The sequence below is a fragment of the Elgaria multicarinata genome, chromosome 21 (assembly GCF_023053635.1).
Source record: "Elgaria multicarinata webbii isolate HBS135686 ecotype San Diego chromosome 21, rElgMul1.1.pri, whole genome shotgun sequence".
NCBI classification, from domain to species: domain Eukaryota; kingdom Metazoa; phylum Chordata; class Lepidosauria; order Squamata; family Anguidae; genus Elgaria; species Elgaria multicarinata.
Window position 1 is genome coordinate 15,863,402 of NC_086191.1, and position 27,773 is coordinate 15,891,174.

Sequence of the window (27,773 nt, forward strand, 5' to 3'; positions counted from 1 at the left end):
TCGGCGGCGGCGGCGACGCTGCACCAAGCGGAGGGAGGGAGGGAGGCGTCGGCCCAGCGCCGCGTCCCCCGCTCGAAACGCCTCCGGGCGGAAACCGGAGCCCGCGCGCCCAGTTCCGGCGGCGAGGGCGGGACGCTCCGGGGCGGCGCACACGCGCAGAGAAGGCAGCGAGGCACGCGCGCGCGGGCACGGCGGGGGAGATACACACTGGGAGAGAGAGAGAGAGCGAGGGAGGAGGGACACGCCGCCGCCGCCGCCTGTTTATCCGCTGGTTCCGCTCCGCAACTCCGTCCCCCCTCGCCTCGCAGCAACCGCGGCTGAGGAGGACCCGCGGCTGGAGGGCGGAGGCCCCGCCCCCTCTCCCCTCCGTCCCTCCCTCCCTCCGGGGGAGCCTTGTCTCGCCCCCCTCCCCTCCCTGCGAGGCGCCTCAGGATGGCGGCAGACGACGACGACGACTGAGGTAAGCGGCTGAGGGAGCGCCGCCCCCTCCCCCCTCAGAACTTCCCCGCTCGCCCCGCCCCCTTTGGAACGCTCAGGGGTCCTCGCGCTCGCCCCGCCCCCTCGGAGCCCTCAGGTGCGTCGCCCCGCCCACCCAGGGGGTCTCTCTCTCTCTAGCCCCGCCCCTTCTCAGAACTCTCCTGGCGGCCCCGCCCCCTCCGGCTCCTCCCCTTCAGAACCTTCAGGGGGGCCCTCTGGCCCCGCCCCTTCCCCCTCTGGCTCACCTTCCCAGGGGCCCAGGACTACAGACCCCAGTGGCCGGGGAGGATGGGGGTTGCGGTCCAGCCTCACCTGGAAGGTGCCAAGTTGCTGACCCCCTGCACAGGCTCCTCCCACGGGACTCTGCTCCCCTGCAGGTGTGTTGGACTACAACTCCCATCATGATGGGGGTTGAGGTCCAGCACACCTGCAAGGCACTAGAGGGGCTAAATCCTGCCCCTCTTAAGTTCTGCTGCCTGCCCCTTCGGGGACTCTCAGGCTCCCCTTAACTCTGCCCCCTTCCCCTGCCTCCCCTTAACTCTGCCTTTGCTCCAGTCACCTGGAGACCCCCTCCCCAGAACTCCCCTTCCTGCTCCTTCCCTGCCCCACACGGTCCTCTGGCATCCCCTCCCACCGCATCTGGGACCCCCGTTTGAATCTCGGTGCCTCTTTGTGGTGTGTCCCCGAAGACCACCGGCCTTCTATCCCTGTCGCCCTGTCAAATCCCGCAGGCTTCTGAGCCTGCCTGCGTTCTGCGGCCCTTCTCAAACTTTTGTGCCCGCTCACAGCACTGCGTCCTGAGAACCACCCTCCTCCCCGCCAGGTCTCTCCCCCCCTTCATCAGAACCTTTCCCTTCCCCCTGCCCCCTCTGCTCCTGGCCCTCTGGGGAATCCCCCAGACCCCTCTCCCCAGGGCTGCCCCCTGAGCCTTCCTGTCCATCCCACCGCCTTACAACTTTCCCCCTTCCGTCCGGTGGTGGCTGCGTTCTTATGTTGACGGCTTGCTCTGCCTTATCCGGAACCTCTCAATGCGCCCTGCCGGATAATAAACAGTGTTGTGCTAACCTCTGAGCATTTGTCCTCACCTCCTGGGGCAGCCTTAAGTTTTCCCTTGTTAAAAAAGAAAAAGAACAGAAGAGCTGCCTTGCGCCTCCAGCTTTGATGCAAGACTTAATTTGTGGCTCTAATTGGCGGCATTAAAACTTTCCCTTTCGGACCAGCCTGTGATGATCAGCTAAGGCCGGAATTGGGAGCCGCCTCCCCTAGAGCCTTTTAGGATTATTTTTAGCAGGCGCGTCGTGCATCCAGAGACGGGCCGGGGTGGGCCGGGTCTCTTCTTGGCCTTGTGGTACCTTTTCGCCTCGGTGTCAACGGCGTGTGATAAAAGCCATGGCGATTGTATTCCGAATGCCATACAAGCGCTAAGTTAATATTTATCAAGCTGTTCTGAAACTGTAAGCGTTGGGAGTGAGCATCAGATGTTTTTATGAGCCTGGGCCAAGCCTGTTGACTTGGAAATTGCAGAGCAAACAGAAACGTTAGGAGCTGATGATGACAGAGGGCCTGTGTCATCCATAGCTGTAACTGATAGGGTAACGGGATGGCCAGGGAGCGTGTGCGCGTGTGTAAGGGATTCCGGGCCCACTGTCTTTACGCCTCTGGAGTAACTCACTACATTGTTGTGCTTATGTCAGCAACTGCTTTCTCCATTATCCAGCGACTGGGACGTTGGGCTTCATGTAACGGGGAGCAGGCGTCCAGATCCCTGCTTGGCTGTGAGCAAACAGGACACAACTCACCCCATCCTGACCATCCACCAAAAAGTGGGGAGGCACAGGCTACCTTGGCGGGGTTGCTGCGAAAAGCACACAGCACAGAAAGGCGTACAGGTCTCTGTGGAAGGTGCTGCGTATGTAAGAAGAAACGCGTAGCCAATAATTTGGCTGGTTAATTGAAAATCGATGTCTAGCATCAGACCGCCTTCCTTTGATCCTTTCTGTTCATATCACCTCTTGTGGCCCTAGGACAGCCTTCTCCAGCCTGGTGCCCTGCAGATGTGCTGGTCCACCGTTGCCAACCATCCTGGCCACTGATTCTAGAAGAGGCTGGTCTATTCAGGCCTGGTTCCCCTTCTCATGAGCGTTTGGTTCTTCTGGAGGGATCTTTTGCTGCTCTGCCAGGCATCGAAGCCTCCCAGCTCCTTGCCTGACCGGAAATCCATCCCCTTAATTCTTGGTGGATGCAGCTCTGGGTCCACGTCTTTAGTGGGGGTGGAATTGTTTTCTACAGTGTGCAGTTCGTTGTTTATTTATTGCTTACATTTATATCTAAGGAGCATAAATAATCCTCCTCTCTATTTTATCCTCATAACAACCTTGTAGTTAGGGTTCTACTGAGAGGGTGGATTCCTGCATGGAGCAGGGGGTTGGACTTGATGGCCTTATAGGTCCCTTCCTGCATTGAGCAGGAGGTTGGACTTGATGGCCTTATAGGCCCCTTCCTGCATGGAGCAGGGGGTTGGATTTGATGGCCTTATAGGCCCCTTCCTGCATGGAGCAGGGGGTTGGACTTGATAGCCTTATAGGCCCCTTCCTGCATGGAGCAGGGGGTTGGACTCGGTGGCCTTGTAGGCCCCTTCCTGCATTGAGCAGGAGGTTGGACTTGATGGCCTTATAGGCCCCTTCCTGCATGGAGCAGGGGGTTGGACTTGATGGCCTTATAGGCCCCTTCCTGCATGGAGCAGGGGGTTGGACTTGATGGCCTTGTAGGCCCCTTCCTGCATTGAGCAGGAGGTTGGACTCGGTGGCCTTGTAGGCCCCTTCCTGCATTGAGCAGGAGGTTGGACTCGGTGGCCTTGTAGGCCCCTTCCTGCATTGAACAGGGGGTTGGACTCGATGGCCTTGTAGGCCCCTTCCTGCATTGAGCAGGAGGTTGGACTCGGTGGCCTTGTAGGCCCCTTCCTGCATTGAGCAGGAGGTTGGACTCGATGGCCTTGTAGGCCCCTTCCTGCATTGAACAGGGGGTTGGACTCGATGGCCTTGTAGGCCCCTTCCAACTCTGCTATTCTATGATCATGTGGTTTAGTGTGATGGTGTCTGAACGCTCCTGCTATCGTCAAGGAGCATATAGCGAAAGATCAAATAGAAAACACTCTTTTGTGGGCCAAATCTTACACAATGCATTCTGGCCACACAGCTTCTCCTGACCTTGCTGGCATGAACACACTCGTGCGGGATGAATGTGATGTCTGGCCCGTGCCATCGTTGTCGGCCAGCCCGGAGTGTGGTTCTGGTGACAGTTGTGTCCTTGTGGCCGCATGGCGCTTTCCCGCAGACCTGCTCGGAGGTGCAGCTGTGCTGCTTGTTCCCCAAGTTTCGGGGGTCTAGCGGAGGAGAATCAGGTGGAGGTTGAGCCTTCTCCCCTGTAACTTTAGTTTGGCTTCTTAGAGACAGATGGCACCTGACAAAGTCTGGATCTTTTTGCAAGCTCTTCTCTCTGTGACCTTGGCCAGTTGCTGTAATTTGGGCAGACTTTTCCCTTGGGCATTTGATGAAAAAAAGAAGAAAAAACCAATATGTCCACAGCTGATGAGGTTTGTGCCAAAGAAGCATTTGCCCAAGGTCAGCTGATGTGCAAAACGGGCTCCTGCACGACTGAGGAATTGGAAGCGGCAATATCCCTGCGCCACTCTCCTCCCCGCCCTCCACCGGCTAAGTGAAAATAATGAGATAATTATTTGTCGCCCTGTAACGGAGGCCTGGGTCCACAGCCTTTGGCAGTTGGCCATGCTGTTTCCGTGGACGGGGCCTCCCCTCCCCTTCTGGGTGTCTCAACGTGGCTCCCGCTGGCAATGAGTGACACGAGGTGCTCTTGGCCCCCGCAGCAATCCGTCTACGGACTTTGATTCCGACGGAGGTGACTAACGTTAAGTGATGCAATTCCAGGGCTCGGCCAGCAAGACTTCCGAGCCTTCGGCAGGTAAATCGCCTGCTGCAGCCAAGCCCTGTTCCTCCACACCCATCTGAACACAGCCCAGTGTCAGGAAAAGCGTGTGGCTGTGAGAGGCCTTGTTCCGGAGATTTGGCCCTTCGAGCAGGGCTTGCTCCTGGGCTCCCTAACCCTAACCCTTGCCGAAGGCCTGATCCTGCCAAACTCTTTTGCTGACCTTGTGTGGGTGTGGGTGTGTAGAGGCTGTATGGTTGGCAGCTTCTAAACTCCTTTTTCCTTCGATATATTGATCCGGCTTGTAGTTAGAAAAAGACACAGTGAAGCAGTTCTCTGGAAGAACGAGCTGGTGGAAGCACACTGATACCTTGCCACAACCTGTGATTGTGCATTTCTTCCGAGTCTTCTATGTGGTGAAACCGCTGCAGGAGAATTCCAAAATCCATAATAGACCAATAAGTTTGCTAAGCCGACCAAGAGATCGTCAGAAATAGGCAAGCTTTCGAGATCTTGATTATATTCTTGACTACATGAGTTTGATCACACTAATATGGATTTTGGAATGATCCTTGCGGTCATCACAGCTTCCTTGTTGTGGTTTGCTGAAGGAGAGACATACTTCCCCAGTTAAGGTTCATCGTAGATGGAGGGAGAAAAGTGGTGTCAACTTCACACCACAGTCCAAAAATCAAAATAGACTTGCAGCGGTGGGTGGGCGGGCAACGGTTAGAGAAGCCATTTGAATTTGGTGGCCCAGTCGAGAATAAGAATTAGAAGCCCACCAGCAGGACACATGACTGTCAGTGCACCCTCCACTATACTGTCTCTGTTCCTTGGGATTGCTTCTGGATGAGGCTTCCATTGTGCTTCACGGAATTTAACCGGGAGTCCATCTTTTAATGGCAACCCTCCCATGTTTTCCCACTGCTTCTTCCAACTTTTTCCTTACTGCAAAATATCCATTAAGGAAGAAAAGTAGCTCCACAATGTCTTCTAACTAGCATTACCATCCCTCTGTCTGGCAGCATCCCTTGATGGCACTGGGCATGCTCTCTACTGGGCTCAGATGACCCAGTCGCTAACCGTCTTCCATTGCCAAGTTAAAATTCAGCTTTTTCAGAATGCGTTTCTTCTTGGCTTAGTCTCTCTTCAAAGCCCTATGAAGAGAGACTGAAAGAACTGGGCATGTTTAGCCTGGAGAAGAGAAAATTGAGGGGAGACATGATAGCACTCTTCAAATATTGAAAGGTTGTCACGCAGAGGAGGGCCAGGATCTCTTCTCGATCCTCCCAGAGTGCAGGACACGGAATAACGGGCTCAAGTTAAAGGAAGTCAGATTCCGGCTGGACATCAGGAAAAACTTCCTGACTGTTAGAGCAGTGCGACGGTGGAATCAGTTACCTAGGGAGGTTGTGGGCTCTCCCACACTAGAGGCCTTCAAGAGGCAGCTGGACAGCCATCTGTCAGGGATGCTTTAGGGTGGATTCCTGCATTGAGCAGGGGGTTGGACTCGATGGCCTTGTAGGCCCCTTCCAACTCTGCTATTCTATGATTCTATGACACGCTTATAATTGCTGTGTTGCTTTTAGTTAGAAAGATTGCCTGGTATTTCACTACAGTTTTACTGAAGGTTTGTCTTATTTTCTACATTCCTCTGGGTGCTGTTTAACAGCCAAGAATGTTGTTTATAAGCATCCAAATAAATACATGTTTGTTTGTTTTTTACCGTCTTAAGACGGTGCTTCATTTTGTGTGTGTGTTGTAATAGATGTCGTTGGGGAATTGCACCAGTATTTCTTTTGTTTTGATCGTCTGTATGTCAATATTTATTTATTACGTTTCTATACCGCCCAACGGCTGAAGCTGTCTGGGCGGTTCGCAGCCATTATAACCATGAAATACAACACGATAAAACGCAATAAAGAAGTTTAAAACTACAGTATAAAATAAAATAAATAAATAACCAAAGATATTTTAATCTGTTCTAACACGTGAATCCTGCTGCCACCCCAGGGGTTAGTGAGCTCTTGGAGAAAACTGATGGAGGACTTTTTCTAATGAATGAAGTGGTGTGTTTTTTAATGATTTGCTGAACATACCCAACTCATTTCCTGATATCCACGTGTGTTTGTTTAGAAACTCCCCCCTCCCTCTTTTTCTTCTTTTCAAAGCGAGCTCCTCCTAAGACTTTTGCAGTGGTGTACGAGTCTTAGCCTCCAGTCCAACGCTCCCTTACGTGTGAAGAAGCCCCATTCAATTCTATACAGCTTGCTTCTGAGGGCACCTGCCTCGGATTGTGCTGTTAGGCATCTGTTTCCCTGCGACAACATCTGAGAACGGCTTTAAGCCTTGTAAAAACTCTGATTTGGGAGTTGCTTCTGCATTGCAGTCAATTTGTTATTCTGTCCATCTTATTCGCATTTCGAGATAGGGTTTGTTCAGGGTTTTGTTTTAGCCACAAGCCACAATGTTGATTTCCTAGCGGAGGCCTTTGGCTCTTCCTCTCTGTTCTTGGGATGTTTGGGGAAGGGATGGACGGGAAGTAGTCCCAGGTCTGGAGAAGAGTGTGCCCAGAATACCACCCCCTCCTCCTCCCGTGAAGGCAGAGACCACCACCACCACTGCTATTTCTACCCCACTTTACCAGCAGTCATTTGCTCGTAAATTAAGATCCAGCCGGAGTTTTTCTCCGGAGTCCGTTCTCGGAGCTTGGTGCAGCAGACACACCTGGGGAGGGGCCATATCTCAGTAACGGAGCACATGTTTTGCATGCAGACGTTCCCTCAACAGCCACCTCCTGGCTGAAACTCCAGAAAGCCGCCACTCTGCCGGTCAGCATCACCAGTGCTAAGCTAAATGGACCTAAGGCACCTTCCCCTGTTCCAAAAAGCAGTGGATCGGGGCGGGAGAGAATGAAGAAGGTTTCAGCCTTCTCCACCCTGTATGAGGTTATAAAACGTGACCTGTGAATCACGGAGGAGCGTACAGATTTATATGGAATAATAGCTGTGAGCAGACTTCCTTTTTTCAGTTAAGGGTATATGGAGCTGGAATTCCACACGCAGGCAGCCTTGCGCCCAGCAAAGCACACTTAAGATGGGTGTGAATGCTAGCTGTTGCTCAAGCGAAATAAATTGTGGTCTGGTTAATCAGTTGATATATCTTTTGTGTGTGGATAAAACCGAGATTGGTAGATGAGACATGAAACATACTACTTTATAATCATCATAAAGAACACACAGCCTTGCGTTTGTCCCTACCATGTGCAAGACAACAGCTTTGATTACAACTCCCATCAACCCCACACCACGCACATTAAAAAGTTGTATAAAATTCTGTACAATGTGGGAAAAGGAGACATTTGTCTCTCACTCATAAAACTTGAACTTGATGATCAGGGGTCTGGAAACAAAGCCCCATGAAGAGAGACTGAAAGAACTGGGCCTGTTTAGCCTGGAGAAGAGAAGATTGAGGGGAGACATGAGAGCACTCCTCAAATACTTAAAAGGTTGTCACACAGAGGAGGGCCAGGATCTCTTCTCGATCCTCCCAGAGTGCTGGACACGGAATAACGGGCTCAAGTTAAAGGAAGCCAGATTCCAGCTGGACATCAGGAAAAACTTCCTGACAGTTAGAGCAGTATGACAATGGAACTAGTGACCTAGGGAGGTTGTGGGCTCTTCCACATTAGAGGCCTTCAAGAGGCAGCTGGACAACCATCTGTCAGGGATGCTTTAGGGTGGATTCCTGCATTGAACAGGGGGTTGGACTGGATGGCCTTGTAGGCCCCTTCCAACTCTGCTATTCTATGATTCTATGAGTGATAGAATAGCAGAGTTTGAAGGGGCCTACAAGGCCATCCAGTCCAACCCCCTGCTCAATGCAGGAATCCACCCTAAAGCATACGTGACAGATGGTTGTCCAGCTGCCTCTTGAAGGCCAATGTCAATGGCTGCTATAAATTATTTTCAGTAACAGGGGCAGTTTGACCCTGAATGCCAGTTACTGGGGAACATGACCAGGAGGGTGTCTTTGAGTTCATGTCCTGCTTGTGGGCTTCTGATAGCCACTGTGGAATACACGATGCTGGAATACAGAGCCCTTTGGTTTCATCCAGCATGGAGGGCTTTTCTTATGTTCCTAGGACAGAAACATAATCGTCACACACGCATACATGCTTGTTCAGTCTTGCCTCATGCCTGCAGCAGTGCTGCCTCAGTTTTCCTGTCTTAAAAAATGGACGCAGAACACCCTTGCTTGTGCCTTTTCAGTCTGTAATTAACCCTTATGAAGTGGTAGACAAAACATGATGTCCCCATGAGCTAGGTATTCCGGCATGCGCGCTGTTTTGCTCTCCGTATGACAAAGCACCTCAAAGAACTGACTAAATGAAGCTATTTATAAACAGGAGTGTCTGCAGCATGTTAATTTGAGCTTTCCTCATTCTTGCGTGTGAACATGCAAAGGGGACTTGGCGAGGCGTGCGTTCGCTTTGCCGGCGTGTTCAGGTACTTTTTGTGAAGGGACTTTTTCGGGGAACGCACCAGGAAGGACTGTCCAATTGTGTAATTTCCTCAGTGGTGGAGCCGTGGAAGGGCTTTATGGGATCTGGTTAGTTTGGCTGTAAATTGAAACAGGTGAAGATGAGGAAAAAAGACACAGCACAATAATGAGAGTTTGGGGAGTTTATGTCTGTCGTTTTTGGGTCGCTGAGAGCAGCAGCTGTGGGATCTCATTTCTGGCATCAATTTCACCGTCTCGGGGTCCCAGTCTTTTGGGAGAGGGTAATGCTGGCCTACCTAAGGGTTATGGAGGTAATGTATAGAAACCTCCCTGAACATTTAAAGCACTGCATAAATGCTAATTGCTCTGTGCATGACCGCTGTTAATAATGCGTTTAGTGCTTCCTGCATTTCGGTTGCAATTCCATGCATGCTTAGTCAGAAAAAAAGTCCTACAACTCTTAGCGTTCCCCGGCCAGCCGTGCGAAACATGCACAGGATCACACCCTTAATTTCGTTTTTACTGCGTTGTTCATAGCGTTTTTCTCTCCCCTAGCCACACCAACTGCACTGTATTATACACACCTGAAATTCTCCACACCGCTCCAAGTTCCTGTCGAAGTGAGCTATAGTCCACCAAGGCTTATGCCAGAATAAATGTGTTAGTCTTTAAGGTGCCACCAGACCCGTCCTTACTTTGTGCTGCAATTGACGAAAGCTGGAAATTGTATAAATGCTAGTTATTATAATGCCTCCAGCAACCTTAGGTCTCTCCCATCCCTCCACTTTTGGGGGCAGTTTTCAGTGCCTGAACCTAAATGAAATGTTAAAAATCAGTTCGTGAAATGGTTGGAGAGGGGAGGAATTAAACTGGTAGCCCAGTGAGCCTGTTCTCTTCTTCCTGCTCCAACAGTACTCGAGGAATCTACCAAAGGTGCGGCATCTTCCATATCGGACAGATCCTTTTTCATGTTTTCCTGCCCACATACTTCAGGGCTTGCATCATAGCCGAAGAGACGTTGAACTTCAGAGAGCTCTTTCCAGTTCAGGGTCATGTTGTGGTTGTCTCGCAAGTAGTCATCCACATTTTTTTTTTAGGAAAATATTACCGATGGCAGCCTGCTCTATCTCCTTTATTCCCAAACCAGATATAAAGTGGCCCTTATTGGGTTCTCCCTTGAAGTTCAGCCTCGCTCCTTCAGCACTGAGTCAACTCCCGGGAGGTTTGCTTCTTGAATTCTCTTTCTCTCTTCTCTCCACCCCTGCCGGAGGGTACCTATTTTAACTCGGATCGCGTTAAATCGACCTCGGTTTCATATTGGATGTGCTGCAGTCGGAGGTCTGGACGTAGTCTGGAGTGGATTAATTTGAAATGCAGGAAGGCTTTTTGGAATGCTGCCATCTGGTTGAGTTTAAAAGGACGTCTCGAAGGAGATAGCGTAAGGATTGCCTCTTGTGGAACGGTCCTTCGGTCCTTCGTGTATTCAGATGGGAATTGAGAGGGGGTGGGTACGAGGCAAACATCAGAATGTGGATTTCTGGGGGAGATTTTTAAAATCATTTTTAAGCATACTGAGCTGCCTTCCTCAACCTAGTGCCCTCCAGAAATGTGGGACTGCAAGTCCCATAATCCCCCAAGCCAGCATAGGTTGGAGAAGGCTGCTCTTCAGAATTTCTGGTTTCGTTTTTAAAGAGGCTAATTTTAAGCAGAGAAAGAGGGAATCCCACTGTATAGCTAGGATTTGTGCCCCCAGTCTCAGCAATGTTTATGAGGAGGGTTTTTTATTCATTTATTTATTTTATTGTGTTTCTATCCTGCCATTTTTCCTCTTAAGGAACCCAAGGCGGCGTACATAACCCTCCTCTTCTCCGTTTTATCCTCACAACAACAACCCTGTGAGGTAGTGTTGGGCTGAGAGTCTGTGACAGGCCCAAAGTCACCCAGTGGGTTTCCATAGCCGAGTGGGGACTAGAACCCGGGTCTCCCGACTCCCAGTCCAACACTTTAGCCACTGCACCACACTGGCTTTTTAGCCTTTTAAGGATCTGTTTCATTTGGAAATCTTCTTTCTCGTCAAGTTTTCATTCAGGGTTCTCATTAGGGGCACGTGACGAATACAAGACTCAGTTTGCGCCCGCCTTTGGTGATTCAGAAATGCATCTTGGATTACTGGGGGCGGGGGCACCCACTTCAACTTCGGCCAAATCAGAATCTCGCTTGAAAACCCAAAGCTTTGTGCCGTCCAGGGCTGGTGCTACCATAGAGGCCACTCAGGCGGCCGCCTAGAGCACCAAGCTAAGAGGGGTGCTGGGCAGAGCACAGCACTCAGGCGCGTTGGCTGTGAGCCGGTCCGGTCCGAGGATTCAGCTGGGCCCGGCGGGCAAGATGGCGCCTCGTGCCCGCCCAGCCAAAGCGAAGCCAGGGACGCTGGGGTGAGGGTGGGGCAACTCCACGTTCGGACTTCTGGAACGCGCCCGGGAGAGAGAGAGAGAGAGAGAGAGAGAGCGTATGGGTGAACGGGGTGCATGGGGTCTTTGAGTGAATGCATGTGTCCATGCGTGTGTTTGTTTGGAGTGAGTGATGCTGAGTGTGTGTGTGTGCGCGTGCGCATGAGTTGGGGGGGGATGATTTGGAGGTGACGTTCCTATTAAATAATGCATTTTAGACCCATAGACGTTCCTTTCCAATTTGTTTGCTATAATTGGCATGACGTATTTCTTGCACTTTAAAATAAATTGAGCAGTTTCAAGTTTTGTGCTTCTTATTTTTTCCAGGAAACATCTGTTCTTAAAAATCAAAGTTGGCATTTTGGGGGGGTGGGGTGGGGGGAGGGGTGAAAGTAGCTCACCTTGCCTAGGGTGCAAAATAGTCTGGCACCAGCCCTGGTGCCGTCACCAGCTTCGAAAAACCCCTGCCTCCCTGGTGCTGGTTGCAGGCAACCCAGTGGTGCTGAGGACCAGAGGCATGTGTGCCTTAAGCCTGTGACTTGCCTCATCCAGCGTGACAGTTGCCAAGCCCAGCTGCATCATCTTGGCACCAGGAAGGCCAAGAGAGGCAGGCAGCAAACTCAAAAGGAGGAATGCCCACACCCGGCTGGCACAGTCCCCTCTTTAGCGCAGGGGAGTTCAGAGTAGAACTACTGTACCAAGAGAGGCAGGCGGAGAAGGAGGCAGCGGTGTGGGTGCAAATGCCAGGTGCAGGTCTGCGTTAGGCTCCTGGCTCCCCTCGTCCAGCATGGCGTTCACTGAACCCACAGGCCGCTTACCTTTGCATCCAGAAGGGCTAGGAGCTCTTTCTTTTTCAAAGGTGGATTCTGAGATGCTCTGGGTACCGAATTTCACCCCTGCTCCTAAACTCTGTGCTTGGGTGCAAGTTGAGGAACAAACACCGCCCCCCCCACACACACACCCTTGCACACACACACACACCAGCTCTGGGTGTGCGAACGTCAAGCTGCCTGCCTTCCTCCCGCTGGGAAGAGGACATGGGTGTGTAGAGTCGCTCTGGAAATATTTATGCTGAATAGGAATTGGCGTATACGAATGGTTCAAAGGGATGCATAAAAGGTGACTTTTGAGAGCCGGTCCGCAAAGCATTTCCTTGGTGTTGTTTAAAAGCATTCGGGAAGGTTAAGTTAGATTTGTTTGTTAAAAAGTTAACTCCTTACGGGTAAAGTAGCCTTCTTGGAAATGGGCCCACTGCTGCATGACGAACCGCAGCTGGTTTTGCCCGCTGCATCCTTACATTCCTGGGTCTGGGTTGGCATGAAACGTGGTTCAAGATCTGCCGGGATTTGGAAAGTTACAAACGTTCAGCCTTGTCAGGAAATGCACGGCAGGGTGCTTTTGCCTCGGAGTACGGCGCTGGATAGTGTGTGTGTGTGTGTTCCACACTTGGCGTGGTGCAATTGTACATATTTTGGCACTGGCTGTAAAAATCGAATTTATTTAAACTCTCAACTTTCTTCTCTCTCTCTCTTTTAAAAGCTACGCTTTTAGGTTTGATGTGGTTAATGCCTCCTGGACGTGGGGGTGGGTCAGAGTTAGGGTTTCTAATGTTGTGGGGTGCGATGCCATTGCCTGGTTTAACTATCTTCCCTTCTCCGTGAGAAGCATAAGAATGATAAGTTAAGCCACATTGGAGAAATGGGTCAAACTGTGTATAATTTATGTGTTGCAGGATCCCGCTCTTCTTGCTGTGGATTTTCCTTTTCTTTCTTTTTGGTGTCCTCCTACGCCTACAAGAAGGACTTGGCTCTATGGTCTGGGTACCACTGAGGGAGGCGTGCAAGACGGGTGCTTGGCCCTTCCTGGTAGGCGGCAGAAGCAAAGACGCTTAACAAACACAGCAAGAATACTTTGGCAGCGGCCAGACCTGGGCAGAGGATCTGCCCCAGAACTGGATTTAGAATTGTAGAAGTCAGGGGACGGAGGACCGGACCACCGAGTCTGGTTCCCTGCCCTCCATCACCTTGAGGTGGAAAGAAAAAGAGAGAGAAATCTCATCAGCTGCCTTATATCATCCCAGGATGGGGCACAATGTTAAAATGAGCCTTCCAGACTCCTCTGCCGTGTAAGAAATGAATGAGAGAGTTCAAGACATTTTGGGCGCCTTGGCATGAATTGTCGTCGCGTTTCTCTCTTCCTCCGTTGCGCCTGGTTGATCCCATCGCTCACTGTGCAGGGGGCCTGTTGTGTCTCTGGATGAGTCCCTGCCTACTTTGGGCTGGTCCCCTTTCAAATGGGGGGGGGCACTTGCTCCGAACAGACCCTCTCTGGCAGAGGCCCAGGCGAGCAGGGGCCTCCTGGGGGTGGGCTGTTCTCCATCCGTTTCTGGGGGTGAGAGAAGTTGTCTCAGATTTAAATTCGAGGGAGACGTCTCCCGTTTCCTCCACCTGGCTTTTAGATTACGCCAGTCTTTTTAATTCAGCCAGACGTTTTGTCTAAAATGCTCTTAACCGCCCACCCATCCCAACACTGACGATTTCGTTGGCCGTTTCTCCACCGTCTCGCCTTACTGCCGGAATAGCCAATCGCAAAGATAATTCGATCCAAGGCTTTATAGAGATTAGAGTCCATCTTGGGAGGTGGCTGGAGCAGCCCCCAGCCCCCCCCCCGGACCTATCGTCCTGGGAGGCTGCTCCCCATTCCCCACACCGGAAACCTTGCAGCTCTCAAGTTTCTTGCGTCCTGACATGCTGCGGCTATATTGCCAGAAAGCTGTATTAAAACTGTGAGAAGCCTGGGTTTTCAGCAGCGGAGTTACTTAATAAGAAACCGGAACCAAGGAAGTACGGCATAAGAATATTTCCCTCCTCCTTGTCATCGCTCAAAAGCACGTCGCTAGTGGCTTACTGCTCGCTCAGTCAAGCTACCTGCAGCTAGACGGTGGCAGAGTGACGTTGCCCTCACTTCCAGTCTCTAGGGCTTTCTCTAGGGCTGAGGCTGCTTCTAGGCCCACTTTATGCTTGCACCGTCATGTGGGGCAGTGGGCAAAGGGCCGGTGTTTTGCCCCCCCCTGCCGAGTCATCGGGGCAACGCTGGGGCTTTGTTTACATCTTGCTGATTAGAAGTGGCAGGGCTATTTTTACGGAAGACCTTGCCGGGCTGTGTCCACGGCTCCAGGCGAGCGGACGCTGCAGTGCGTGGAAATGGGACCTGGTCTTGCTTTTCGTCCCACTCGGATAGTATCTGCTAACTTGCCTCTGGGTAAAACTTTTTGGGATTCTGGCTGCCGCTGAAAGTGCTCCTTCTGCCTTGTTTCCGGATACACGCTTGCTTTGTCGGCGTCGTTGACTGTTTACCTCTTGCCAAAAGGAAGATGCAATGCAAAAATAATAAATAAAGCGTGTGTGTGTAAGTTAAGTAAGCCAAAGTAGGTGTTCTGGTTTTTTGTGGAGGTTTTTTTGGCTGTATTTCCTGTACACCCACCCAGCCCCAGCATTTATTAACCTCAAAAGACCTGTGGTTTTTCCCCCCTCTAGCCCCTTTGAGGTGCTATTGTTGATCCAGGGCACGGAGGCATTCAAGCTCTCCTGGGCTACAAAGGCCGACACTCCTTGTGAAGCGCCTGGCTTTCTCTCTTTCTCTTTCTCTCCTTTCATTTTTCATCCCGTCAACACTACAGAAAAGCTACTGTGTTCGAGGCCCAGTTAAAAAGCACAGCTTGGGCTTGGCAGCCTTATCTGAGATGTCCGACACAAAAGACGCTCCGTGCTGTGGTGTGGGTGTTTCTCTAGCTCATCTTCTTGGAGACGAGGGATAAAAGCTGGGGGGGGGGGGGAAATAAAATCAAAACCCAAAATAGTCCTGAAAGCCAAGATTCTTGGAATTCTCACTGGCATTTCTGTTTCGCCCCCATCCCGAAAGCTCAGGGCAGACCGCAGTCCTCGGCCAAAACAGAATTTGAAATCTCCCAATTGGAACTAGACTGGGAAAAACAGAGCACGCACCTGACTTTCGCCCTGCTGTCAAGGACTAGGAGCCCCCCTCCAACACCTGAATGGTTTTCTTTGGCAGCGGAGGGAACAGACACTCCGCTGTTTTCCTTGAGCGGCAGGATGCTCTTTTGCTCCTGAAAGCAGCGGTGGGGTCTTTTCAGGCGTGTGTGTGTGTGTGTGTGTGTGTAGGGACATGTGTGTATATGAGGGGTGGGGGTGGAATGAGGAGAGGCTACATCTGAATCAAAGGTGGGGATTTCTCTGACAGGTGCCACATTCCCTGGGGGGTAATTTGATGGGCAGGGTAGGAGCCCAAAGCAAGCAGGGCCACCCCCTCCCTCCATCTCCCTCCCTGCCACCCCCTTCCCCTCTGTCTCCCTCCCTGTCACCCCCTCTTCTCCCCCCCCCCCCGCCTACCACCCCCTTTTCTCTCCCTCTCTGTCTCTGCTTGCCCACTGGATCCTCAAAACGCCTTGTTCCTGTAGTTGAGCGCCGCTACCGTTCCTGTCTGCAACCCCTGAGCCTAAAGGCGTTTGCTAGAAAGTTATGAATGGCTGCAGCCTTCGCTGCCTCTCCCTCCTTCTCTCCCCTTCTCTGGGGCTTTGCTAGGGGACCGCGCTGGGGAGCTGCCAGCTGCCCGTCACGAACCCTTTTGCCACATAATTTATAGTCTTGCTTTAGAGTCCTATTCTGGGGAAGCAGAACCAGCAGCGCACTTTACGTTCCCTGGGTGTGTGCAGTGAGCCTGGCTGCTTATGCCTTTATTTTTGTTTTAACTGGCTTCTTTCCTGGCCCGCAGATAGCTTTGGCTATGTTATCCCTGACCAGGGGAAGTGAGAACTCTCTACTCCCTCCTTAAAAACAATAAAAATCTGTACTCAAGGGAAGAATGCAGGCAGATGGGTGTTAATTGGCAGCTGCTATTGTTCAGCCGTTGCTTGAGTGCCTGGGCTCTAGCGCCCAGCAAGGCCACGGCTCCTCTTCCTTCACATGGCACACCCAGAGAGGTTAGTGGAACAGGAACAGAAATTTCTACCTGGTCCAGGTGCGGGGGACGTGATAGAGGAAGGTTAGGAGGAAATTCCAGGGTGGTTTCCGAGAACAAGCTGAAAAATGCTGGGCTTCCCCACCCTGGTATCTCCCAAGGTGTTGGACTGCAGCTCCCATAATTCCCAGCACATCTGGGAAGGGAAGGCTGAAACGCACCAACAAAGCACTCTGTTTATTTCAGGATTGTGTCGCCTTTCGGTTTGTGGGGATCTTTTTCTGAATGCAAAATGTGAGCTGTGTGTGCACACCGTCTCGTTTAGCAGGTGGTTCATCAAGTCCCAATTATCGCTCTCCCCTCTCGCCCCTCTGATTGTTAAGGTACTTCTGTTGGCTATTTCTCGGACTCTGTAACAAGGAACTGAGCTGTGTCCTCTTCCTTCCTTCCTTCCTTCCTCCTCCAGATTGAAGCGTAAACCCGGATCGATGTCCCACCACTTCCCAGCCGCCCGCGAGGAATTCAGGATCACATGACCCTGGATATGGATGTCGTCCTCTCGGATTTTGTCCGCTCAACTGGGGCTGAGCCAGGATTGGCCAGAGACTTACTGGAAGGTAAGAAGTGTGATGTGGCTGCAAGAAAGGCAAATGCTATTTTGGGCTGCATTAATAGAAGTATAGCTTCCAAATCACGTGAGGTCCTGGTTCCTCTCTATTTGGCCCTGGTTAGAGTATTGCGTCCAGTTCTGGGCTCCACAATTCAAGAAGGACGCAAACAAGCTGGAGCGTGTTCAGAGGAGGGCAACCAGGATGATCAAGGGTCTGGAAACAAAGCCCTATGAGGAGAGACTGAAAGAACTGGGCATGTTTAGCCTGGAGAAGAGAAGATTGAGGGGAGACATGATAGCACTCTTCAAATACTTAAAAGGTTGTCACACAGAGGAGGGCCAGGATCTCTTCTCGATCCTCCCAGAGTGCAGGACACGGAATAACGGGCTCAAGTTAAAGGAAGCCAGATTCCGGCTGGACATCAGGAAAAACTTCCTGTTAGAGCAGTATGACAATGGAACCCGTTACCTAGGGAGGTTGTGGGCTCTCCCACACTAGAGGCCTTCAAGAGGCAGCTGGACAACCACCTGTCAGGGCTGCTTTAGGATGGATTCCTGCCTTGAGCAGGGGGTTGGCCTCGATGGCCTTATAAGCCCCTTCCAACTCTACTATTCTATGATTCTCTCCACATTTGCAGTATGCAGTATAAGAGAGGAAGAGGAGGGCGCCTGGTGTGTTGTGTTGGTCAAAGCCCCACAGACTGACCCTCCCCTCTGCCCCTCCCCTAGGGAAAAACTGGGACCTGAGCGCCGCGCTGAGCGATTTTGAGCAACTGAGGCAGGTTCACGCTGGGGCCCTGCCCCATTCCTTCAACGAGGGGCGCACTTTTAAGCTTGTGGAGAAGGAGGCGGTGCGTCCCATGCGTCCACCGCTGCAGCGCCAAGATGACATCGTGCAAGGTGAGAGCAGGGGCAGGGGGCTTGCCGGCCACGGAGCGTGTTTGAGAAGGGCTGCTTAAAGCCCCTGGTCTCCACTGGTGCAGCTGTTTTCCTGGGAAGTGGAGGCAGCTCTGGAGTCTTGTATCCCTTCCTCTCACACCCACGCCTGTGACCTCTCCTGCCGCAGCCATAAAACGCAGGCGTCCCGGAACTAGGCGACAAAAGCGCTGCATCTGCCAACGTGCCCCCGGTTCTCTCTTCCTTTCCCAGAAAAGCGCCTGTCCCGTGGCATTTCCCACGCCAGCTCCACCATCGTTTCTTTGGCCCGCTCCCACGTCTCCAGCAACGGCAGCGGCGGCGGCGGCGGCGGAGGCGAGCATCTGCTGGAGATGCCCATTTGCACCTTCCAGCTGCCCGACCTGACCGTGTACCAGGAGGAGTTCCGCAGCTTCATCGAACGCGATCTCATCGAGCAGTCCATGCTGGTGGCCCTGGAGCAGGCCGGTAAGCGTCCGTGCCAGGGGGGCGTCCGAAAGGGAAGGTGCCGGGGCTTGAAGCTTCCTGGATGCCCTGTCCCTGAAGGCCAGGCCCAGGGAGCAGCAGCAGGAGCGCCAAGGGCCGGCTGCAGTTGCTGCGTAGCGTTAGAAATGGTGCAATCCACGTATGCTCAGAAGCAGTCTCTTCTCTGTGATGTCCGTTCCAGGGCTCAGCCCTGTTTTGAAGCAGGTTTGGGGGCTGAGCAAACTCCCCTCTGGCCTTCCAGTGAAGGATAGGAGGGATTTGCTGGAGCATTAAACGTTCCAGGCGGAGGCAGCCGAAAGCATCCAAAGGGAACAGTGGGCACGAGAGGGGCAAGCGACAGGTCGTGAGGGAGGTCTGAGGCGGGAGCTGCCTCCCACCTGCTTACAGAGGTGAGCGGAGGAGACGGGATTGGGCCCGGCCACCCTGTCCTTTCCCCAGCGTAAAACGTCCCCGGCCAGCTTTTGGTAGCCGCTCTGGGGGAAGAACTCCCTTCCTCACCCTAACCCACCCACTGTGGCTCACAGCTGCTTCCCACGAGGAGGGAGGCATCCGGTCTTGAATGGGAGAAACACACACATGGAAAATCTGGTCACAGCCTGTTCGGCCACCCAGAGGCAGAGTTACCTCTTCCACCGCATTACGTCACCCGATTTCTCCCCTGGGCACCCATTGCCCCTTTAGGTTTAAGGGGATTTAAGAAGAGACATCCCAGGATACGCGAACTTTATAAACAAGGCCTTGGCCGGCCTGGAAACGTGTCCAGGCGGCTGCTTGTACCTCTCTGCTGGGAGGTCCTGCAGGCAGGCAGGTCTTCGAGAGGTGTGTCCTCCTCTCCATGTAGGCCGCCGTTGCCCGGGAAGGCAGAGCCGAAAGCCCTGTTCAGCTCCCTGCTGTCAAAAGCCACGAAAGCTTTTCATGTGTGTGGTGTGTTTGAGAAGCAGTGGAGTGGGGGAGCGGGTGGGGGAGGAATTGTGGCGGTGAGAACGATGACAAATCCACAAGAAAGGGCACGGAGCCCCCTTTAAGCGCTCTTGCAGTAAGTACTGTTTGGCTTTTCTCAGATGTGGTTTTGTCTCGGTTGTGCGTTGGCGATGACGGGCCGGGACTTGGCCGTGCCAGACGCGACCTAGCCTGGGGAGCGGCCTGTCTGTCGAGGAGTCGAGCTGTTGTCCGGGGCAGCCTGGCAGTGTGCCGGGCGGTTCTTCCGGCCCGGAGGCAGAGGCCTTCTCTTAAGCCGGTCAGAACTGAAGGCTCCCAAGCGGCTAAATACACGCGAGGCTCATCCTGAGCCCCTTGAAGGCAGCATGGGGCGCAGGTGTTGTTAAACTCCGCCTCTTCTCAGGTTTCTGGTAGCGTGGAAATAGCCTTGTGCCCAAGGCAGAGAATGACTTGCCCCAGGGGCCTCTGGTTTGCAAGGAGACAGGGCTAGAGCAGTCACTCAAACAGAGAACCATTGGGCAGGCTCTCCTGTAGGAAACCTGGAAAATTAGTTTCTTTGGAGGGGGGCCAGGTGCAGAACAGAATACTCAGCAGGTCTTTGTCCATTTCCGTTTTCTTTATTCTGAGGTCCAGGAAAAGAAGAGGTTTACGCTGAGCTCGCTTTTCAGATTTCGGGGGCAACTAAAGCTGGCATGCAATCGGGTGGGCTGTGAATTTTGCCCTGCCTTGCCGAGCTGACATTCGGATCCTTGCCCATCCTTAAGGACAGGGGGTCCTGAGCCTTTTGGGGCAGCCCTGTCCCGCTCTTTGGGCAGGAAGCCCCGTTGCCTGCCTCTGGTTGCCAGGCTGCCGGGACCCGGGGAGCTCTGGGGGCCGTTTTCCAGCAGGCCTTGCCTTCAGCATCCTTTTCACAGGGGTGCATTCCTGGCCACAAATCCATAAATGCACCGTGCAGAAACCTCTTTCCCAATTGGCCTCTAGAGTCTAGTTTCCGTCTGCTTTTCAGTGTCCCCCCCCTTCCTCCTTTCCACTCGCTCTTCATCTCTTCCTGTCTCTCAGGAAGCTGTTGGATCAGAGCCCCACCTCTGCTGAACAATTCCTTGGTGGGCCAGCGTGGCTCTAGCCGACTCGCTGCCCCTCCGCTGTAGCCGTCCCCCCATCTGTCCTACGGATCTAAAATTTGGCCACCTCAAAAGGCTTCAACGCGGCGTGTTTCTTTCTCTTGCCCAGGTCGTCTCAACTGGTGGGCCAACGTGGACCCCAGCTGCCAAAGGCTGCTTCCCTTAGCGACGACGGGTGACGGAAATTGCCTGCTTCATGCCGCCTCTCTAGGTAAGACCCCCCACCCCCTCCCCTCCCCTCTCTGGCAGAAGCACACCTGTTTGTTCTGCGCGCGCCATCTGTTAAACAGCCTTCCTAACGATTGCTGCACCAGGGGATGGCATTACTCCACTTAGCTGGCTTCTAAGGTTTAGATGGTCCGGGAAAAGCCATAAAAGAAGAGTCATATTTGCGGTGGCCGTGGCATCCCCCACCCCAATAGTCCTTTTACAAGACCACGGCAGTGTAGTGGTCAGTGTCTCGGACTAGGTTCAAATCTCCACCTGGACACTGGGCGGCTTCAGGTCCGTCTCTCTCGAGCAGCCCGCATCCTGCTTAACCTCCAGTATTCAAGGCAGTAAGCCTGTGTGCACCAGTTGCTGGGGAACATGGGTGGGAGGGTGCTGTTGCACCATGTCCTGCTCGTTCATCCCTGGCCGATGGCTGGTCGGCCCCTGTGTGAACAGAGTGCTGGACTAGATGGACCCTTGGTTTGATCCAGCATCAGGGCACTTCTGATGTTCTTATGTTCTTATTTCCCAGAGATGTGGGGCTTGCCGTTTCTTTCATGTATTTATTTAGAAGAATTTTAGGGTAACCCCTCCCAAGGTGGCAGGCCACGGGAACTTAAAACCCCAACATGCAACGAAACGATCCTAAGGGAATCAGAAGAGCCTCGCTCATTCAGACCAAAGGCTTGTCTCGTAACGCATTCTGTGCGCACAGAGGCCACGCAGACGCCCACGGGAAGGCCACGAGCAGGACGCGAGTGCCACGGCACCCTCCCGCCCGTGTTCCCCATCTGTGCAATAATGCAAACGGTGTTTCCTGCTCCCGAGATCCGTGGAGGAAGGGCGGGGCCAAAATTAACGTTAACAGCGGGGATGCAAAATACGTAAGAGCATTGTATAAAATATAAGATGACGTATAGCTTTGAAACATGCACAGTTTTCTTTTAGTGAGACTGGTGTGGTGGTTTTATCTGCAATTTACCCTTGAAAAGATTCCTCTTCCTTTCCTCTCCCCTCTCCCCCCACCCCCGAACATTTTCACTGTAGGCATGTGGGGTTTTCACGACCGAGACCTCATGCTCCGCAAATCCCTGTACGCGCTCATGGATAAAGGCGTGGAGCGGGAAGCCTTGAAGCGGCGCTGGAGGTGGCAGCAGACACAGCAGAACAAAGAGGTGAGGGCTGGGGGAGAGGGCGGGGGCTTCGGTGCCCCCCAGAGGCATCGGGGACATGGGTCCGTCTGTCCGATAGTGACCGAGGGCTGACTGTGCTTGGGAAGGGGGCGGGCATCGCGCCCAGAGCTTCCTTTGGGGCAGGGCTGTTCAAGCTCTTTCAGCCGAAGGGAGAAGCTTTCAGGGCCAAAAATATCCACGCAAGGTACGTCGGGGGAACTGCAGAGGGCCAGATTGGGGCAAAGGTTCTACAGCTCCGTTTGCAGCCCTTTCTGATGCCAATTCTCAGCCCTGGAATGTGGGGATCCCCCAAATTTGTCGTCCCCCCCCCCAAGCCAAATATTGATCAGATTCGTATTTGCTTAGCTTCAGCACCGGCTCCTCCCGGCTCATTCATTGAGCCCTCGAGAATAAATCTTCGAGGAGCCGTTGTAAAGTAGCTTCACAGCATAGGAAGAAGCTTGATCGATCTCTCTCTCTCCTTCGTTTTCCCCACCAACATCTCAGTCCGGCCTAGTTTACACGGAGGAAGAGTGGCAGAAGGAGTGGAACGAACTGATCAAGCTGGCTTCGAGCGAACCCCGCATGCACTACGGCACCAACGGCGGGACCTGCGGAGGGTGAGTGGGGCCTTCCTCTGACGCTGGGCCACGGGGCCACGTCTGAAGGGCCCGGTGGGTTCTGTGGCTCCAGCAGCCAGGATGACGACACGGTTGCCTCTGCAAGAGCTTTCCCAGACCGGCTCCCTCGGCCCCTTCCAGCCCCAGGAGGTCTCAGGGGCTGAGCCTGGAGCCTTTTGCTCCGGATGAGGCCCTCTTCTCCTGAACGCTGCCGCCCACTGTCTGCCTGAGATTCGAACCCACAGCCTCTTTCATCCCAAGCGGCAGTTGCGTTTGTATTTGCTGCTGCCGGTTATCCGTTTACAAGATGTTTATACCACTCTGCATCCCATAAAAATTCCTGAGCGGTGTTAACAATTAAAAAAAAAAGGAAGGGGATGTGCAGAACAGACTCAAATCACAGAGTTGAAACCTTTAACACCAAAACGATGCTGATAAAACCGTGGCTGGAGAGTCAGAGAAGGCTAGTTGAAATAGAAGCGTCTTCCGCAGGTGCCGGAAATGAAACAACCCCGGTGGCTGCCTGACATCAAGAGGCAGGGAGTTCCACAGGGTTATTGGGGAATCTGTTCCAACAACTTTCTGGAAAGAGCAGTCAGGTTTAAAGTCTTGAGTTGGTGGGGCACCACCTTTGCAACTGGAAGGACCAGAAAAACCCCCATTTTCAAAACGTGAAAGCTGAGGTTCTTGGGAAGCTGAACTCCTCCCCAGTCCTCTTCTCTGCATCCCCACATGCACGGCCCTGACTGTGGGGTCTATAACAGGCCTGCTCTTGTTCACCTGAGCTGGTTCTTCTGGTTCGGATCCAGACTGTTCCTGCTTCCTCCTGCTCCACATCTCCAAGTCGGGGGGTTGTGTTTGGATATGATCCCTTTCTGGTTCCTTCCTCCCGGTCCCCTTTTTTCCTGGTTAAGACCAAGCCAGGGCTTTGCCAGGGCGGCTGAAGCGTCCAGCCGTTGAACAGGGATCCCCCTCCTCCTTTGCCTCCTTAGCGTCGAAGGCTCCGAGGAGCCTGTCTACGAAAGCCTGGAGGAGTTCCACGTTTTCGTCCTCACCCACGTGCTGAAGAGGCCCATTGTGGTTGTGGCGGACACCATGCTCCGAGACTCGGGAGGGGAAGGTGAGAGTTGTGACGGAGTCTGCTAGCGGAGGACAGCTGCGATCCCTCTCCCCCCTCCCTCCCCCAAATGACGTGGGGCTAAGGCTCCCCTCTCCCTCTTCACGTGTGCTCTGATGCTGGACGTAGCCAGTGTGGTGTAGTGGCTACAGCGTCGGACTGGGAGTCGGGAGATCCGGGTTCTAGTCCCCACGCAGCCACGGAAGCCCACTGGGTGGCTTTGGGAGGAGGGGTGCCTCAAGGTGCCACTTGTGCAGATGGCGACGGCTTCTTCCGTGGGCGGCTCAGTCGCGCCGCCTCTTGGTTGGGAACAGTGGAATGGATCCGGCTGAAGCCCTTGGTTCAAGAGAACGCCTCGGGCAGGCTGTGCTGCTTTGGGGATCCCCGGAGCCTCGTGGCCGGTGGGCAGTCCTCCCGCAGCCCAGGCTTCGGTCTCGGCCGCCAGAGATGGCTCAGCGTCACACGGAGCTTCTCTCCGCCTCCCTTTGCAGCGTTCGCCCCCATCCCCTTTGGCGGCATTTATCTGCCCCTGGAGGTTCCCGCCAGCAAGTGCCACCGCTCCCCGCTGGTCCTGGCCTACGACCAAGCCCACTTCTCTGCCCTGGTATCCATGGAGCAGAAGGAGCCCACCAAGGAGCAAGGTGTGTATGGGGGTGGGCCAGGTGGGGTGGGCCGGGGGTCTGGCCTGGCCTGCCCAGCGGCTTCTCCTTTCCCTTAAGAACATCCGAAGAGCCCTGGGGGGTCAGACCAAAGGCCCATCTCGCCCAGCGAAAGGACACGAGCGCAACAGCAACTCTCCCGCCCATGTTCCCCAGCAACCTGCCTCTGTCGCTTGGAGGTGGTGCGCAGCCGTCAGGACTAGCAGCCGTCGGTAGCCGCCTCCTCCAGTAGTTTTGCTAAGCCCCTCTTGAAGCCATCCAAGCCTCGCTGCGTTGCGGGGCTCCCCTCGTCCCGCTGCCGGCTGGGTCCCCCTCAAGCCCTGCTCCAAGCGGCTGCGCTGGGTCCCATCCAAGGGAAACCCCGCAGGCGGGACAGGGGCTCTGTGGCCGTCCTCGGCCTGCGCTGCCTTCCGCTGGCCCCTAAGGGGATGTGTCGCTCCTTTCTGCTGCAGCTGTGATCCCGTTGACCGACTCCGAACACAAGCTGCTTCCTGTGCACTTTGCCGTGGACCCCGGGAAAGACTGGGAGTGGGGCAAAGACGACGGCGATAACGTCAGGCTGGCGAGGTGAGCGGGAGGCTCCGCGTAGGGCAACCCCCCCCCCGGGTGGGTCTATGGGGCCCTGGGTCTTGAGAGGGGCCCGGGGAGGCAGCTCTTGGAACAGAACCGCAAAGAGTCGCCCCTCTTTGGCCCACGGAAGGAGAGGGCAAAGGGGCGGGGGAGACACCCGGGATCGAACATCCCCACCTGCGCCTTGGCTTCGTATCCGCTGGGAGCAAGAGCCAAGGAGTGACGCATGCAGCGGAGAGGAGGGCGCCCTAGCCGTGTCCAGGGAGGGGGGCATCAGGAGCAGCAAGAGGTCAGGAGACCCCTGAGCGTAGCAGAGCTGAAGGAACAGCTGAAAAGGGACTCGTGCTGGACGTGGGAAGGGAAGAGGCACTGAGGGCGTGAAGGAGGACGGCTTCCTTGTGGGGTGGGAGCGGGAGGGAAGAGTCCGCCGTCCCGAGGCTGCCCTCTGGGCGTGGGAAAGGCCCTCTCCAGGATCCCAGCGGGGTCTCCAAGGCAGGAGGCAGGGGGACCTGCCTGGGAGACGCTGGGAACCGGGGCCCGTGGGTCTCCCGGCCCCAGATTAACTCAGCACTGTGCTTTTGTGTCTTCCTGGCTCTGCCCTCGTAGCGTGACGCTCTCGCTGGAAGCCAAGCTGCATTTGCTGCACAGCTACATGATTGTCAAGTGGATCACGTTGCCTTGCGACATGCAGGTAAAGGGATGCTACGGGACCCGTCCTCCCTGGGAAGCGCTAAGGGGGTCCCAGAGTCTCCCTCCGAGGCAGGAGGGAAGAACCATGCTGGGCAGCAACGGGCAAAGCCGGCCCTGGGATCGTAACGGGGAAAACCTGGGTTGTTCAGCCAGGGGCTTTGGGGAGGGATCCTACACAGAGCTCCCCACGAAGCCCACCCCAGGGGTGTGTGTGAAGGCCACTGGCTGTGTGAATTGGCCTTTCAGGAGGTGGGGGGCAGGGCAGGGGGCTCAGGACAGGCTCCCTCTTCTTGCCACCTCTTCCACTGAGAGCGCAAACGGAATTCCCTTCTTCCGCCTCAAGTCACGGCTTCTGCGTGAAGGCGCAGGCCTGTGGGTCGCCCTCGCCCCCGGCCACTTCCGCCGGACCCCTCTTCTCCTCCTCCATGGCTGCTCCCTTTCCATCCCTTGCCAGGACCCCAGTTGCCTCTGCTTAGCCTCCTTCATTGGAAAGGCGCTCCACCCTCTCGCACGAATGCTCTGTGGTGCTTCTAGGACAGCCCCCGGGTCTCCCCTTAAACCGGCAAAAGCAGGGCTCTTCTGGGGCGTGGGCATGTGTCTTGGGGACACAGAGCCGCCGCCGCTGCCACCTCCTCCTAAGCCTGCTCCCCTCCTCTCTCCCCCCTGCTCCTAGGCACCCCTAGCCCAGCCCGAGTCGCCCACCGCCTCCGCAGGGGACGAGGCCCGGTCGGCGGCGGACTCCGGGGAGTCGGATAAGGAGTCCGTCTGCAGCAGCTCGGCGAGCAACAGCGGCGGCAGCAAGAGCGGCAGCAGCAGCAAGGACAAGGAGAAGGCCAAGAAGGAGCGGGACAAGGACAAGGAGAAGAAGCGGGCCGACTCGGTGGCCAACAAGCTGGGCAGCTTCGGCAAGACGCTGGGCAGCAAGCTGAAGAAGAACATGGGGGGGCTGATGCACGGCCGGGCGGTCAAGGGGGGGCTCAGCAACGGGCAAGGGGAGGCGCTGGCTGAGAAGAAGAAGAAGAGCGGCGGCGGCGGCAGCTCCGTCAAGGGCCGGAAGGGCAGCAAGGAGGAGGCGGCGGCGGCTCCCGGGGACTCGGCGGGGGCAGCCGACAAGCCGTGCTCGGGCAAGGCGGCGGCGGCGGCAGAGAAGCCTCCGGAGACCTGCAAGTACGGCAGCGACGTCAAGCTGAGCCTGAGCATCCTGCGGGCCGCCATGCAAGGGGAGCGCAAGTTCATCTTCGCTGGCCAGCTCAAGACCAGCCACCGGCACCAGTACCAGGAGGAGATGATCCAGCGATACCTCTCGGATGCCGAGGAGCGCTTCTCTGCTGAGCAGAAGCAGAAGGAAGCGGAGAAGGCGGCGGCGGCGGCGGGGCTGGGGAACGGCGGGGCAGGGAAGAAGCCAGACTCGGAGGGCAACCCCCTGAGAGGGGGGGAGGAGGGGCTGCTGAGCCCTGCCTACCCACCGGGCCTCTCGCCGTACGGCCTCCAGAGCCCCAACCTGGCTGCCGTGGGGGCGAAGATGGCCGGCTTCCCTTCCAGCTACTCGGGGGTCTTCACCATCCCCCGCCCCTCCATGATGAGCGGCGTGGAGAGCGGCCACCCCCCCAGCTACCAAGACAGCCGGCGGCAACTGGCCGGCGGCCCCTGCGCCCCCCTCCCCTCTTACGCCACGCTGCCCAGGCACTGCCCTCAGGGCCGCCCGCACCCGGCCAGCTCCCCGCACCTGGGGGCCCGCTTCTCCCCGGCAGAGGTGGACATGCCGCCGAGTTACGCGGCCTTGGACTGCGACGGCTCGGCCTGCCCGGTTCTGCCCAGCAACGGGTACCGAGAATACCCGGAGCCCGGCGGCAGCGGCTCCCCACAGGGGCCCCACGGCGACCGGAGCAGACCGCGGCTGCTCTACGGGGTGCAGCAGACCAAGTGCAAGCAGCCGAGCTGCAGTTTTTACGGGCACCCGGAAACCGGGAACTTCTGCTCCTGCTGTTACAAAGAGGAACTGAGGCGCAAAGAACAGGAGCGGGAGGCCTTGATACATCGGTTTTGACCGGCCTCTGGTGTCTGGACCCACGGGAGGTGGGGAATGCAATAATCTTCTCTTGCCCGCCCCAGTTTCCCTGTCTCGTTCAGGAGAAGGGTTGGCCAGTTTCAAGGGGGGGGGGGCGGCAGCAAGCTGCTCACGAGGGTGAGGGAAAGGAAGAAACACTATTCTGGGGGGCCGTGGGCTGCTGCAGGTGGGCTGCTGGGGGCAGTGCACTGGAGGGGGCAGGGAAATTCGGGGGGGGTCGTGTTTTTGTGCAGAACTGAAGTTGTCG

At 54.9% G+C, this 27,773-nt stretch overlaps 2 protein-coding genes across 2 annotated transcripts in view; both read left to right on the forward strand.

The window, feature by feature from the left end:
* The window catches only part of LOC134412293 (serine/threonine-protein phosphatase 2A 56 kDa regulatory subunit beta isoform), a 328,596-nt gene that overhangs the window by 209,169 nt on the left and 91,654 nt on the right, over nucleotides 1-27,773 (forward strand). The window lies entirely within an intron of this gene.
* On the forward strand, nucleotides 381-27,610 carry OTUD7B (OTU deubiquitinase 7B). The gene is made up of 12 exons (XM_063146324.1): nucleotides 381-460; nucleotides 16,816-16,966; nucleotides 17,689-17,859; nucleotides 18,109-18,342; nucleotides 20,530-20,631; nucleotides 21,678-21,805; nucleotides 22,310-22,422; nucleotides 23,415-23,542; nucleotides 24,031-24,180; nucleotides 24,651-24,765; nucleotides 25,375-25,459; nucleotides 26,132-27,610. Exons 2-12 carry the CDS (start codon nucleotides 16,882-16,884, stop codon nucleotides 27,503-27,505), a joined length of 2,685 nt encoding a protein of 894 aa, XP_063002394.1. The 5' UTR covers nucleotides 381-460; nucleotides 16,816-16,881; the 3' UTR covers nucleotides 27,506-27,610.

What these genes read in the sequence shown, in the direction of transcription:
- OTUD7B (XM_063146324.1), top strand. Translation starts at nt 16,882, where the DNA reads ATGACCCTGGATATGGATGTCGTCCTCTCGGATTTTGTCCGCTCAACT. An exon ending in AGACACAGCAGAACAAAGAG is followed by an intron (nt 21,806 to 22,309) that starts GTGAGGGCTGGG and finishes CCAACATCTCAG; the next exon opens with TCCGGCCTAGTTTACACGGA. An exon ending in GGAGCCCACCAAGGAGCAAG is followed by an intron (nt 24,181 to 24,650) that starts GTGTGTATGGGG and finishes TTTCTGCTGCAG; the next exon opens with CTGTGATCCCGTTGACCGAC.